Source organism: Lacerta agilis, chromosome 2, assembly GCF_009819535.1.
Source record: "Lacerta agilis isolate rLacAgi1 chromosome 2, rLacAgi1.pri, whole genome shotgun sequence".
Lineage (NCBI taxonomy): Eukaryota > Metazoa > Chordata > Lepidosauria > Squamata > Lacertidae > Lacerta > Lacerta agilis.
In genome coordinates this window covers 105,746,398-105,761,822 of record NC_046313.1, presented here as the reverse complement: position 1 = coordinate 105,761,822, position 15,425 = coordinate 105,746,398, and the positions used below count along the sequence as shown (strand labels likewise).

The following is a 15,425-nucleotide window of genomic DNA, read 5'->3' as shown; positions in this document are numbered from 1 at the left end:
GCCCAAGGTCACCCAGCAGCTGCATGTGGAGGAGCGGAGACGCGAACCCGGTTCACCAGATTAGGAGTCTACCGCTCTTAACCACTACACCACACTGGCTCTCATGGAAAGATGGGGTGGGAATGGTCAGGAAATTCAAACAATTTTCTGCTTTGAACCTGCAGCCTCAAGGTAAGGTAAACACAGCTTTAGAGAAGGACAAAAGAAAGCCCCTCTCTCCCTTAAATCTTCCTTAAGAATTTTTTTAAAACTCCCGCTGTATCAGGCCAATAATAGCTCATCTAGTCCAGCATCCTGTTCTCACAATGGCAAGCCTTGTGATTTCCAGAAACTGGCATTCAGAGGCTGCAGTGGAAACTGAAACACAGCCACGTAAGATTCAGGTAGCTAGCCGGTGTTGGTCTGACTGACGCAGTTGAAATAAATAAATAAATAAATAAAAAGAAAATTGTCCAGTAGCAATCACAGCCATATTAAGTTTCTAAACTCCTTTGAAGCCATATGAGCTGATGGGTTTCTGCAGTGCTTTTTTTTGGGGGGGGGTTACGCATACCCCTAAACATTTTGTGGATCTAAGCTTGGCCTCATTAGAATCATAGAATCATAGAGTTGGAAGAGACCACAAGGGCCATCCAGTCCAACCCCCTGCCAAGCAGGAAACACCCCTGCCAAGCAGGAAACACCATTGAGGGGCAGTATTTCAATATGAGTAGGAAAATCACAGTACCGCTAAACTTTTCTTTTCTTTTGGGAAAAAAAGCACTGGGTTTCTGCACCCGCTTCACTCATTTCTGAGCATCCGATCTCAATAGACAAGCAAAAAGGACATAGCAACGCCTTCCCCACGACGTGGAATCGCAGACAGCAGATACAAAGAATTCGAAGCATTTATGGGAGTCAAAATTAACAAGGCATTTTTGCAGACGTGAGCTTTTTGCGCGTTTCAGCTCCTTTCCTCAGAACAGAAGCAGGCTGTTTAAGTAGGCGTGGAAACTGGAGGAAAGCTAGCTAGGCGTGGAATAGGAGCTTCCTAAATGCCTTGCCTAGTTGGTATGTTAGCAAGTAAGCACGAGAACCCGGTCTCTTTGGAGATTGAATGGCCTGCTAGTGCCAAACATCTGGAGGGGACGGGCTGCTCCCATCCTGGGGAGGAGCAAAGGAAAGAGCTGCGGCAGAAGTTGCCTCCTATCGGCGTATCTGCTGCTTGTTTGCCTGCTGTTTTGCTCCGGGCGCCGGAGAAAGCGTCACGTGGGCTAGATCATTTTCTGCCTCCTGCTTCGTCATGGTAAGTGTTTTTGCCATGACGCTTCTCACGGGGTTTCGGTGTCGCCGTGTTGCTGTTAACGGATCCAACATGGCAGCTGGAACCCTGGAGAGCCACTGAATTTAGGTGACTCGTCACACGGTCCTGCCTGTCATCCTTCAGCGCTCAGGCGAGGTGTACTCAAAAGAGATTCCTCCGGGGTAAGCTGCTGCTGCTGGCACTTTCCCTCCAGTCCTCCTCGCTCGGTCGTGTTTGCCTGCTGAGATCACTAGCCTCAGGCTCTCAGATCCCTTCTTCGGGGTATCATATTTCACTATTCAGCAGACGTCCGAGGCGCGCCCTGCCCTATAGGGAGCTGGAGACAAAGAAAAGGGGTGTGTCGGGGGAGGGGGCTGCGCATGAAGGAAGGAAGAGGGATCAGGTGGAATCCAGAACCTGTAGATTCTGTAGAATCTGCTTGCTCTTCCGGAGGACCTATTTCTTGAGCTTTCATCCTGATTTACTGGCACAAAGCTCACCCGTGTGCTCTGATTTGTCGGTGGGCGGGCTTTGTGACAACAAGCATTTGGTTGTGGGGTGTTTATATGTCTTCTGGTTTCTTTTCTAAAGTGCATTTGGTGCTCCGTTTAATTGCACAAACCCAACTTCCCCCCATGAATTCTTGAATGCCTTCCACAAAATATAGTACTGACAACCTAGAGGTGCCTTACAGTTGCAGGCAGCAGTGAGGGGAGAGTGCACATCCGAGGTTAGCATTTCTTCTGCATCTCTGCCCTAATCTAGATAGATGCAGGTGTTTCTACTTCCTGCCAGTCTTGCAAGGAACACCAGCTGATTAGATGGGGGAACAACAGGCACCACTACCGAAAGGGCAGAGGGAAGCTTCCTGCCATCTGGTCCATCCATCCTGCAAAAAATAGCAGCTCTAGTCCTGCATGGGTGTTGATTTCCAGCTGGTGTGCCCAGAAACCGTGATTTATTATTACCTAGCGGGTGGCGCTGTGGGTTAAACCACAGAGCCTAGGGCTTGCAGATCAGAAGGTTGGTAGTTCGAATCCCTGCGACAGGGTGAGCTCCCGTTGCTTGGTCCCTGATCCTCCCAACCTAGCAGTTCAAAAGCACAAAGTGCAAGTAGATAAATAGGTACTGCTCCGTCGGGAAGGTAAACGGCGTTTCCGTGTGCTGCTCTGCTTCGCCAGAAGCGGCTTTGTCATGCTGGCCACATGACCCGGAAGCTGTACACCGGCTCCCTCGGCCAGTAAAGCGAGATGAGCAACCCCAGAGTCGTCCGCGACTGGACTTAACGTTCAGGGGTCACTTTACCCTTTAAGTCACTTTATTAGTCTCTTGTTCCCTAAAAACATAAGCAACTCACATCGAAGAACATCTACATATATACATTAAACCACTGGGAAAAAGCAAAATGAGAAAAATTATGTTAAATGTTAACATTCCATACAGTATTAGTATCCCATCCTCCAATAACAGTGATGCAGTATAAAACTGTATCCAAACAATAAAGCAAAATGATGCTCCCACCCAGAAGTCTTAATCCCCCACCCCCACCCCACCACAAGGCCCACTGCTGCAAATCTATGTGTGGGGTGGTGGTGCTTTTCCTCCAGATATGATCTGGTGGCTCTCCTCACCTTGCTGAGAGAGCAAGATGAGAGGGGTCAATGTTTACCTGTTCTGCAGCTTTCCCTAACCAGCTCTGGGAGTCCCATTGCCTCTGTCCTGGCTGCCATTGGCAGCAATGGGAGGCAGGAGCAATAGCTGCCACCTGCCCTTTCCTGGATGATGGGGGGTGGTGGTTCCGGGTGCTGCTCAGCTGCCCAAGACTGGTGGCAATTGGCAATAGCTGCTCTCTGCCCCCTCTCGTTGTTTTTTTTGGAATTGCGTTTAGGCATTCCATGTGATCTGGACACTTGCTTTTGCCAGAAACTGCTAGCACATATTCTGGAAAAGCTCTTTGCCTTTTGATCTTAAAGTACTGAGGGCGCTAGAGATTCCCTTTAGGAAAATAAAATCTGACAGTCTAAGCCTGGATTCTGTGCAGGGACGGGGCAAAGACAGGCTAGACAACCAAGGGTTGCAGTTCAGGAATCAATCGTTGAGGGTTCCCCCAAACAACCTGTTTAATGAGCATTCATCCTGATCTGCTTCCACAGAGCTTCAAGAGGTACCGGTAGTTAGATTACATCTGGTCTTTACTGAGCATTTGTTCTGATTTACTTATGGGGTGGTTACACCGGCAGAAGGGGCGTGGGTGGCGCCTAGGGCTTGCCAATCAGAAGGTCGACGGTTTGAATCCCCGCCACGGGGTGAGCTCCCGTTGTTAGGTCCCAGCTCCTGTCAACCTAGCAGTTCGAAAGCACGTCAAAGTGCAAGTAGATAAATAGGTACTGCTCCGGCAGGAAGGTAAACAGCGTTTCCGTGCGCTGCTCTGGTTCACCAGAAGTGGCTTAGTCATGCTGGCCACATGACCTGGAAGCTGTCTGCAGACAAACGCTGGCTCCCTTGGCCTATAGAGTGAGATGTGCTCCGCAACCCCAGAGTCATCTGTGACTGGACCTAACGGTCAGGGGTACCTTTACCTTTACCTTTACACCAGCAGAAGGATTCCTCTTGCATTCCTCCTGATATGATTGTGGAGTGTTTAATTGTCTCCCCACACTTCGTTCACTTTACACGTTTCAGCTCAGTTCACTGTCACTTTCCTAACTGCAAAAATTCCATTTTTAAGAAGTGGGTTTGTTCTGGCAGCCCAACAGAAGGCTTTAATTCACTTTAAAATCGCTCGTCTAACTTGAACCCCCCTTCAACATCCTGACAGCCTGGAGGGAGCTGGAATGTATTTATTACATGTGGGCTTAGAAGCCAACTCCTAGGCCTACTCTCAACAGCTGCTGTCACTACAAAAGCCTTTGGAGAAGATACTTCAGTTTTTTCATTGCCAGCGTATTGTTTTCTGTGACCACACAAAAGGAGACTGTTTACCCAATAAAGAAAAGCACTGTTGATAAAAGATAATGACTTCTGCGCCAGTAAGTAAAGTGCAGGAGGGAATGGAATGAAATGTATTCTAGAAAGGGTATTTCTTCATGCACAATGGCCAAGAGCTTTAAGAAAACAATAAAAGCCTGTAAGCATGCAAGGATTTCTGCCCACATCTCAGGGCCTTTCACTCCCCACCTCATCAGTAACTTTTTCATGTAGGGCAGGCATAGGCAAACTTGGCCCTCCAGATGTTTTGGGACTACAACTCCCATGACCCCTAGCTAACAGGACCAGTGGTCAGGGATGATGGGAATTGTAGTCCCAAAACATCTGGAGTGCCGAGTTTGCCTATGCCTGATGTAGGGAGTGGTTTTTGAACCCCCCCCCCCGCCTCTGCACAACCATTTTGGATTCTAGACATACAAAATGATTGATTTATTCCTTTCCAACCTGTTTCCAAAAAGGGTGGAAAGTATGTTAACTGTTTTTAGATGCTTTCAATTGTTCTTCGGTGTTTTCAAGACCGTTTTCGGTGTTTTCACCAGTGTGGTGTAGTGGTTAAGAGCGGTGGACTCGTAATCTGGTGAACCGGGTTCGCGTCTCCGCTCCTCCACATGCAGCTGCTGGGTGACCTTGGGCTAGTCACACTTCTCTGAAGTCTCTCAGCCCCACTCACCTCGCAGAGTGTTTGTTGTGGGGGAGGAAGAGAAAGGAGAATGTTAGCCGCTTTGAGACTCCTTTGGGTAGTGATAAAGCGGGATATCAAATCCAAACTCTTCTTCTTCTTCTTCTTTCATTGTAGCTTTTGTATGCACGATGAACCTGGTTCAAACCATGGCATCTCCAGTCAAAAAGACTTAGGGCGGTGCTGGGAAAGACCTGCCTGCGATACCTCGGTGAGCTGCTGCCAGTTAGATCCTGCAGAACTGGAGTGCAAGGACCAAAGGCAACATACAGTCTTCTACAGTCAAAGGCAAGGATAGGCAACTTTTCAAATCTGTCTCTATGGCCACATTCTGTCAGTGGTCATCTGTTGGGGCAAGCACTCCTTTCCCTCTCTCTGTCCTCTTTTTCCTTCTCTTTTCTACCTGCAGAAATGCAGACCTTGGTCCAGGAGCTGTCCTCTTTGCAAGAACATGTCAAAGACATTTTTAAGCATGCAGAATCATAGAACTGTAGAATTGGAAGGGATCCTAAGGATCATCTAGTCCAACCCCCTGCGATGCAGGAATATGAAGCCGTCCCATACGGGAATTGAACTTGGCATTATCAGTGACATGCAGGGATGGGGGAGAAACTTCACTCCGTTCACGTTTAAAGGAAAACCTAGCAAATCTGTACTTTCTGAAGCAATAATGCAAGAACTGAAGCACAGCCATCTTTCAAAATGTGCATGTTTTTGAATTTTGCAGCGCAGGTCTCCAGCCAAGTAATGTATACAGAAATGCATATATAAAGGGTAAAGTGTGCATTAAAATGCATATATTAATGAATATAGCTTATAATGTTTTATACTAGGGGAAATTGCTTAGCAAAAATGCACATTAGGCAAAATGGCGTATTTTGTTGTACAGTAGGAGAAATCAGCAATAAATTTATTTATTTTTTAAGTCACAAACTGACTTGGAGAACTGAAGAGTAGAAAAGTGAGAAACTGGGATAAACCAAAACTGGCAGGGGGATTGTGCCAGGATGCTGAAAATTACCTTCATGGTGGCATCCAAAACTACCTGGGTGGGTCTTAAAAGCTGTGTTGCAACACTGGAAACATTAGGAGCTCATAATGAGTGAGGTTGTTTGAAATACAGGATGTGCCTGAGAATTCTAGTTAAATAACTTCATTCACCTTAAGTCTCTAAAGTCACCCTGCTACAACAAGGGTGTCTCTGGACCTTAAATTGAGGCTCATAAAAAAAAATATTTAGAATATACTGGACCCCATTACATTTGTTTAAAAAAGGGCTATCTAAAGTACCTAACTGTTGGAGATGCAATAGGGATAATGCTTCTCTAACACATGTTTTTTCATTGTCCTATATTGAAAGATTTTGGTAGAAGGTAACGATCAACAGAACTGTACGGAACCACCTTACATTTACAGAGCAAAATATCCTTTTGAATTATATGCCCAGCACGTGGTACCTTACAAAAGGACAATACAAGTGGACTCTCCGTGCCCTTACCACAGCAAAAAGACTGATACTGATGAATTGGAAAAATAAAAATGTGTCTCCCTTCTACGATTGGATTGAACACTTACAAACTTGCAACATATGAACAACTTGCATATAAACGCATACTTGCCATGGACAAATTCAATGATATTTGAAATCCATTCTTACAAATACTGTAATAGGTTAAGATCTGGTGAAGTACAATAACAACTTTGTAAAGTATACAGTTTTGGGTCCCCCCCTCCCCCCTTTACTTTCCTTTCTACATGGATTCTGTTTCTCTCTTTCTTTTTCTCTCTTTTATTTACGTCTCGCCATGTTTAGTGCACGTATAATTATGAACTTTTTAGTTTTCAATAAAGATGTCTGCTTAGACCAATTAACTCATTGCTGGTAACATGGATCTCTTTGTCTTCCCTGAAGGTTGAGAGCTGTTGTACTCAGCATGGAAAGATCCCAAGATGGCAGAAGATACCACAGGTGAGGCATAATAATCTTGTTTGTTTGACACAGTGGAGAACTAGAGGTGGCAGGGCAAAATCTTGAGGGCAAACCTCTCTCACTGACTCCAGGGATTAAACTCTTTCTATCCCAAAATGTTTTCTCGGAGAGAGGATTAATTCTGGTTGTGGTGAAACAGATACTTCCATTCAGATACATTTGATACCCCAGTATCTCTGTGTTACAATATATTTACAGTCATACCTTGGTTGCCGAACGCCTTGGAACTCCTACGTTTCGGCTCCTGAACGATCGAAAACTGGATGTGAGTGTTCAGGCTTTAGAACGATTTTTGGTAGTCAAACGTCTGGCACGGCTTCTGATTGGCTGCAGGAGCTTCCTGCAGCCAATCTGAAGTCGTGCTTTGGTTTTCGAATGTTTTGGAAGTCGAATAGACTTCCGGAACGGATTCTGCTCAGCTTCCAAGGTACAACTGTTGGGATATTTGTACAGGCCGAGTTGCAAAAGCTGCAGTGAGGTCGGTGTGACATGTGTCTGTTTTTATCCCATGAGAAAGCCAGTAGTCTTATCTGCTTTCTCACACATGTGATGTTATTGTACTTTACTTTCAGTTCTGGCTCTAGAGATGCTAGGCACTGTTATGCACAGCTCTGACTATCTGAGCTGGCTAAGCAGAGACATATTCTGCATTTACCTTTAATAAATAGTTTAGCCTAATCAATGGCTTGTGTGTGTTGTTCTTCACACTGGGGAGCAATCACATATTGATTGTGCCACCGGTCTCACGTAGCCGGGAATGTGCACAAGGCTTTGTTCCAGTCTTGGGGCAATCTCACAACTGACCCCAGGCGGGATATTTGCCAAACAACAACTGTATATTGTATAGAAACTCCCCAAGATTGCACCTGGTCATTTTCTGAACTGGCCCCAAACCTTCCACAGTATACTGAATTTTTGTCCCTTTCTAGAAATGCTCCCATCCCAACTGGCACCTGGAGTTTTGTCCTAATTCAATTACAAAAGGTGAGGGGGATTTCATATATGGTGCCACAGATCAGAAGATAACAGTGGTTCTTGACCACTTATGCTTACTTTTACAGATAGAGCCACTGTCAACAGTGAACTGATGACTCCTGAGATACCTGCTGCAAGGGAAGCAGGGAATGCTGGTAGATGTGTTTTCTGATTGTATATATGTTGTGCTTTTCCTCTGAAGAGGCCTGGTCTGCTTTCTTCAGCAGGGGGCTGAAGGAAAGTCCTCTTGCTTGACATGCGGGAGAGTCCCTGCCAGTCTGCAGAGACTATACCAGCTTAAATGGAACTGTGGTCCAGCAGTCAACAGAGAAATGTGGGGGTGACAACTCACGGTTGCTAAAAAGTAGCAGAAGAGAAGAACAGGCAGAATTCATTAGTGGTGCATTGGGTTGCGTTGGAGCTGCAGAGCTTCTCATCTGACACCGATGTCGCTCCGTCCTTGCGCAGGGCTTCTGCTGACAGAACTTGTTGGGTGAATTCTGCCTCCACCCCTGATATTCACTGTCTTTTTCGCCCCATAAGACGCACCTGACCATAAGACGCACCTAGTTTTTTTGAGGAGGAAAGGGGGAAAGCCCCCCTTTTTGAGGATCAGTTCAAAGTTGTGCATCTTCTTTTGGAAGAAGAAAAGCCCCATTTGCAAAAGGATCAGCTCAAAGCCCTTTCTACAGTTTTCAGACAGATAATCTAATCAGCCAGTCACATGTAGCTGGGGAAACCAACAGCCTCCTCTGCAGAAAGGGAGCCAGCGACCTTATCTCTCTCCCCGATCTCTTGCTGATCAGCTGTAAAGCGGCAGCCTTTCAACACCCCCCTTCTCTCTTTGTAAAAGAAAAAGTTCAATCTTCTTTTGGTCCCTGGGCAATTCAGCTCCAGGGACCATGCATTCTCTCCATAAGACGCACAGACATTTCCCCTTCCTTTTTAGGAGGGAAAAAGTGTGTCTTATGGAGCGAAAAATAAGGTGAAGCATTTTAAAATCAAATGCTTTTCTCCAAAGAATCCTGGAAACTGTAATTAACCCTCTCGTAGAGCTGCAATTCCCAGCACCTGCATCATGCTACAGTTCCCGGGATTATTTAGGGGAACCCACGTGTTTTAAATGAAAGCTATGCATGTGACCTGTGTCAGTCTTTCGGGAAATCCTCTTCTGGGAATCACCTCTTTCCCAACAGATGAAAGCAAAGGGGGGAGGGAGGAAGATGGATTGCCTGAGCCTCCATAATTGCATGACCCGCTATTGATTTCTCCCCCTAGGGACAAGCCTGAGAGGAAAAGCTACCCAAATAAGGATGGCCTTCTGCACTCCTTGAAAGCATTAACATTTATTTGTTTGTTTGTTTGTTTGCTTATATTTTCATTTATAACAAATAAACATTTAAACAAAAAATAAACAATTCTCACATATCAAACCTCAATTTTCCTCCCCCTCTTTCAGTGGTTCTATAAATTTACCGTCTTTTTCTTCTTCTGCATATCCCAATTAACTAGTCTCCTATAAAAAATATGTTTTTTATCATTTGGCCAATTAACAATTTTTTTTGTCCCTGTGATGGTATCTGCGTTATTAGTATTCTTCCTTGTTTGTCTTTAAATAGTTATTTGGGGTCCAACTCTGTTTTTATGTACATTACTCCTCCTCCTTTTTTTCTTCCTCTTACGTCAGAGGTTACAAAGTCCTTCCCCAGTCTTAATTAAAATCCTTCTATGTTTCTTGGCAATATGTGTTTCTTGGAAGCAGATTACGTCCAAATTTAACTTCTTCACTACATGCTCAATCTTATTCTTTTTTGTTTTGTTATTAAGTCCATTTGCATTCCAAATTAAGATTTTTAATGCCATCTTGTTTTCATTTATTTTTCTTCCACTTTGACCTCCGTTGAGTCTACCTCTTCCTGTTCTGCTTCCAGTCCAAACACCCTTTCTCCTACTAGCTTTTCCCCAAATTTTCTCCAGAATTTATCTGCTTCTCTGGATCCTGACACCTTTGTTTTCTCCCTTTATACATAAAAGATACTCCCTCTGGGTATTCCCAACATTAGGGGATTTTGTTGTATCTCAGTGCATCCATCAAATACTTATAATTTACTTCTTTTTTAAACAATCTCATCATTTGTAGTCCAGTGTTCTAGGACAGTAATGTTCTTGGACTACAAATCCCATCATCCCTGACCTTTGGCCATGTGGTTAGGTCTGATGGGATTTGGAGTCCAACAACCACCAGAGCACATTATGTTTTGGGATGGCTGTCTTAGAATACATCTCATGGAAAGCTGGCAGCTAAGGCAGCCATACCCTAAAGTTGTGGTTTGGAATGGATTTGCAGTGCCTTGTCTTGAATGTCAAATTCTTGCAAAACGGTAGCAACAAGCATACTGATTTGTTTGCTTTCGTTGATCATCATTCCCTCAGACCCTTTCCCTTCTGTTTTTTCAGTTTTCATCCCAAAGTGCATTAAAGACAAAAAATACACATTAGCAGCTGTTGCTGTCATCACAGCTTTGGTCATCACTATAATCGCCTTGGCTGGTGAGTGGAGAAAACCTTGTGCTTTAACCCTGACATAATTATTTATGATTTATTGCTTCTTTCTGCCTTTGACTTGTAGATTCCTTCCCCCGCCGAACTGCATTTCCTGCCTCATAATAATCCAATATAGATTTCTGCTTTAGAGTACATTCTCAGGCTGCAGTTGAATTGAGGCGGGCCCTTCGTGTCTGCACTTCAGTAAGCACCATCGTGAGAATGGATTCCCCAGCCCTTATGTGCAGTTATTTATTTATTTAAAAAACCCTTCAGTGCCGGATTTACATATAAGCTAAAGAAGCTATTGCTTAGGTTCACACTCTGTTGGGGGCCCCCAGAAAATTTAAAGGGGGGGGGGAACTGGGTGTACATTTCCAAAATATAAGATAAAAAACGAATCAAATAAAACCTACATACAGCAACAGTGTTTTGTGTTGTATATGGACCTATTAGGTCCATAAATTACCATATAGCATATATATAGCATATATTCAAAACGAAAAACAGCAACAATTTGTTGTTGACAAATGACAGCTGGACATATAAAGGGCCCCATTACCTTCAGTAGCTTAGAGCCTCATCAAACCTAAATACAGCCCTGAACAGGGTATTCAGCTGAGTTCTGGAAATTTTGATGAAAAACACTAACCCCCCCCCCCCCCATCGCAAAGTCGAGGAAGTAAAAGAGAGAAAAATGGCTCCCTAATTATATCTGATTCGATGTTCTTTGAGATTTACGTGCTGTCTCCAAAACACTGAAACATCCAGCTCCATAAAATTCATTAAAACAGGCAACAGATGAACTCCACATTTTTTTCGAGCTCTGCTCTCCACAACATAGCAAAAATTAGTTTAAAACAAATTGATTAAAAACGAGTTAAGACTAAAATTATAAACGAGGGGTCTGCTGAGCTGAGAGACTGGCTGCCTTTCTCAGAGGCATATTGAGAACTGTTGATAGCAAGACATGCTACGCACTTGAAAGATTAAATCTTAACTGAGAATACTGAGCTAGATGGTCTGACTCGGTACCAGGCAGCTTCCTGTGATATTTTTTATCCTATTTTTCCACTCATAAATTTATATTTGCACTAAGCAATGTGAACCACAGCAATACAAATATATAATCTTTTAGTACGGGCACGAAATCTCCCTGCACCATAAACATACATAGTAGTAGTAGTTGTTGTTGTTAAAAGAAAAAGATCATGGCTTTTCCAACAGAATCCTGGGAATTATAGTTTACTGCTATCCATACTAGAATTCCCAATGTTTCCCAGCATCTGTCCTCAGTGTTACAGTATCATTGTGACCACTTACACTTGGGCAAATTGTTTCATTCCCAGTTGAAAAACCGCAGCCCTGTCCGCTGTGTCCACCCCCTGTTGATGCCGCCTGCCCAGATCGCTGGGTTGGGTACCTAGGAAAATGCTATTATACATCGGAAGACAAAAGGAATTGGAGCGACAGTGAATCTAGATGTTCCTTCCTTGGTGCCTCTTTGGCTGTGATTGACACCAAGCCGGATCTGGTAAGGAACAAGTATGTATCTTCACCCGTGGGCTCATCGCTGGAAGCAAACAAGTACAGCTTCACTGTAACTTATATTCCGGGTTTATAAACAATAAAATAAAATAAAATACTAAATTTTCAACAGGGTTCACAACACTTTGCAGAGCAACATAAGCAAAGTGCCCCAAGGAATTTGCAATCTTAACTCTGCAGCAGTGGGAAAGACTGCAAAAGGAGGGGAAGAAAGGGTGCAAGGAGTGATGAATGGGAGTAAGAGATGATGTCAGGAACAGGAGGGAGGGAGGGGCATGGTGGTGGAGAGAGCAATGTGTAGCTGCCCCAGCAGAGCCAGTCTGGCACCCCCGTTGCTGCCCTTGCACCCTGCCAGCCTCCCTGCTGCCTCGGCCCTCACCCTCTCGATAAATGGCAAGGGCACACATCCCGGGAAGCGGACACTGGTTCTGTCCCACCAGACGAGCCACTCCGGAGCAGAAGGCCCCCTTTTTGCAGTATTCCAGATATTATGATGCTGATAAAGATGAGATTTAAGTATTGAGTCAATAAACCACTGCTTGACATTCCTTTCCTCCTAGGATTTTTTATGGAACTTTACTCGTCCCTCTCATTATTGGATCGGTCTTTCAAGAGAAGCAGGTCAGCCCTGGAAATGGCCCAATGGGACAGAGTTTGGAAACCTGTGAATGATTTCCACCCCCTCCTTTGCCTGTTAATACGTGCCTGCTTTGGGTTTGGATTGTAAAAGTTGTCTTTTGCATCAGTTTCCAGAGCTTATATACAGTACCCACAACTCACTGTGTGGAGCTGTAGCTGGAGACATCGTTTTATTCTGAAATACCATAGTGCAGAAATAGGGAATATGTGGACTTGGGAGCAGGGATGAGGTTTTGTTTAAATGATAATTAGTGGGTGAGGGTATTGCTTTGGTTATTGGTTAGAGTTTTGCTAATATTCCCTGCTGCTGTTTATGCAGCCAGTGTCTTGTTTCCTCCCCATGAGTTGTAAGTTATGTGAAATATTGACATATTATACGATCCTCCCACCCCCCTGTGGTATAATGTACATGTATATATTTTTCTTTAGTGTCACTTGGAGACCTTTGAGTGATAAGCAACTACAGTGGTTCCTCGGGTTACAAACGCTTCAGGTTACAAACACTTTGGGTTATAAACTCCGCTAACCCGAAAGTAGTACCTTGGGTTAAGAACTTTACCTCAGGATGAGAACAGAAATCGCACGCTGGTGGTGCGGTGGCAGCAGGAGGCCCCATTAGCGAAAGCGCGCCTCAGGTTAAGAATGGTTTCGGGTTAAGAACGGACCTCCGGAATGATTTAAGTTCATAACCCGAGGTACCACTGTAGTAAGTTGAATAAATATTTGCTTGTCATGTTTAACTCCAGCCCTGAAGATGTTGCTGTAATGCGGAGAACAATACCCACTTGTTGTTGTTGTTGTTGTTGTCTATTCCAGATTTACAGTGCGAGGAGAAGGCTTTTGCGCTTACATAAATGACCTTGGGGTCAGCAGTACCAAATGCGCTGTGTTGAAGAACTTCCTCTGCAGCCTAGCAGATGCTTGCACCAAGAGGAAACAAAACATCAACAAAAGGGATACCTTGTGATCCTCATTTGTGTAAGGCGAGCACTGTCGGCTCTTTAGAGATGCAAGTGTCACTGGAAGAACCACACTTTCAGCAGCTTGTTCCAGAGATAATCCTGCTTTTCGTCATCAGCCCATAAGAGAGATTGATCAAGAATAGCGGCGACTGTCTTGTCACTGTGTTTGAACCTCAGCTATGCCATCAACTCACAAGATGGCCTCAGACTACCATTGCCTTATCGGCCACGGGCTGTTGGACTCCATCAGCCTCTGCCAGCATGAACAGTGGCATGGGATTATGGGAGTTGTAGTCCAAAACACCCAAAGCTTGTTGTATGGAGGAACTGAGGCCTTAAAGGCACACTTCCTAAGTCAATCACCAGCTGAGAAGCTGCCCTCCATCTTGTCTGAAGAATAAACTGTGAGCAGAACACCCAGCAATTTGAGGCTATGTGGATGGTTGCCCATTACACAATGCTTTGGCCAAGGACCCAAACATGCTTGCCGAACCTACCTGAAAAGGAAGAATTACAGGAGACATGTAAATGATTGCTGACCTGGATGAATGTAGTCCCTGCAAGCCTTGAATCACCACCGGCCCATGGTCTTGATGTGCTCAGGGTCCGTGCCGCAGGCAGCAGCGGTTGTGACAGCCCCAATGTGGAACAAGTGACCAGATAAGTGATTGGGGTTGCCCCCACACGCAAAAATAACCTTTCTCAAAGCTGCAGTGAATTGGCACTTGGACACCGGTTGTGTGTTAGCTTGAATAAAGAGGGGCCCCCAGTGGGCTGGGCTGACCTTCAGGAACCTTCTTGTGTCATAGACTGGGCGAAGGCCGCTGTTGGGGGAAGGGTCCAGAATCATAAAGGTGCCTCGACACAACTGATCTAGGAACGTATTCTGAGCTGCAGGGAGCCCTCATAGAAGGTCATGCCATTAAGCAAAAAGCCTGCATGGTATAATGGGCTGCACCCCCCAGTGTGCTCACCAATGCGCAGGGCCCTGAAGAATGCCAGAGCATATGCGGCCCAGAATAACTTCACCTCAAAACTGGACCAGCATACACCGTGCAACTTGCAACAAATAAGCCGCAGTGTCTCGAAAAGTAATAGGCTTTCTAGCATCTGGCAATGGGAGTGGTGGCTACGGCGCCATCCCTCAATGAGCTTTTTCATGTGAAAACTATTATAAGGGTCGGGCAGCCGAAGAAAACATTTGCTGAAATATGAAATAGCAGCCCTGTGAAGGGTCATGATCTTAATGGCCAACCCTTTCTGCTTGAGGAAGATCAAGTATTGTAGGACATCAGACTCGGCTGCTGAGCCAGGCCTGGCCCTGAATGGTTCAAATGCGGACCAAGCCCTTATATACAGGTGAAACTCGAAAAATTAGAATATTGTGGAAAAGTCCATTTATGTAAGCAATTGTTTTCATTAGCCACTGGAGTTTAATGTATGAGATAGACTCATGACATGCAAAGCGAGATATGTCAAGCCTTTGTTTGTTATAATTGTGATGATTATGGTGTACAGCTGATGAAAACCCCCAAGTTGAAGTTGTTAATTTGGGGTTTTCATCAGCTGTACGCCATAATCATCAGAATTATAACAAATAAAGGCTTAACATATCTTGCTTTGCATGTCATGAGTCTATCTCATATATTAGTTTCACCTTTTAAGTTGAATTACTGAAAGAAATGAACCTTTCCACGATATTTGAATTTTTCGAATTTCACCTGTAGGCCCTTATCTTGTCCAGTTGCCCATAGCTCTTCTGGGAAGGTATCTGGTAGCTGGGCAGCCTCAGGCACCAGGTCGTGGAAACGTTCCATC

At 44.7% G+C, this 15,425-nt stretch overlaps 1 protein-coding gene across 3 annotated transcripts; it reads left to right on the top strand.

The window, feature by feature from the left end:
• Positions 1 to 1,179: 1,179 nt before the first annotated feature.
• On the top strand, positions 1,180 to 14,993 carry LOC117042105 (C-type lectin domain family 2 member D-like). 3 transcript variants are annotated; one of them, XM_033141582.1, is made up of 8 exons: positions 1,180 to 1,285; positions 5,067 to 5,237; positions 6,862 to 6,918; positions 8,001 to 8,069; positions 10,372 to 10,464; positions 11,808 to 11,992; positions 12,567 to 12,670; positions 13,462 to 14,993. In XM_033141582.1, the coding sequence occupies exons 3-8, from the start codon at positions 6,900 to 6,902 to the stop codon at positions 13,610 to 13,612; spliced, it is 621 nt and encodes a 206-aa protein (XP_032997473.1). In that variant the 5' UTR covers positions 1,180 to 1,285; positions 5,067 to 5,237; positions 6,862 to 6,899; the 3' UTR covers positions 13,613 to 14,993. The 3 variants fall into 3 exon arrangements, with proteins under 3 accessions (XP_032997473.1, XP_032997475.1, XP_032997474.1); XM_033141584.1 differs by having other exon boundaries at positions 11,808 to 12,003; positions 13,462 to 13,578; XM_033141583.1 differs by lacking the exon at positions 1,180 to 1,285 and adding an exon at positions 1,321 to 1,464.
• Positions 14,994 to 15,425: the final 432 nt, after the last annotated feature.

What these genes read in the sequence shown, in the direction of transcription:
- LOC117042105 (XM_033141582.1), top strand. An exon ending in TTGACACCAAGCCGGATCTG is followed by an intron (nt 11,993 to 12,566) that starts GTAAGGAACAAG and finishes CTTTCCTCCTAG; the next exon opens with GATTTTTTATGGAACTTTAC. An exon ending in GGGACAGAGTTTGGAAACCT is followed by an intron (nt 12,671 to 13,461) that starts GTGAATGATTTC and finishes TGTCTATTCCAG; the next exon opens with ATTTACAGTGCGAGGAGAAG.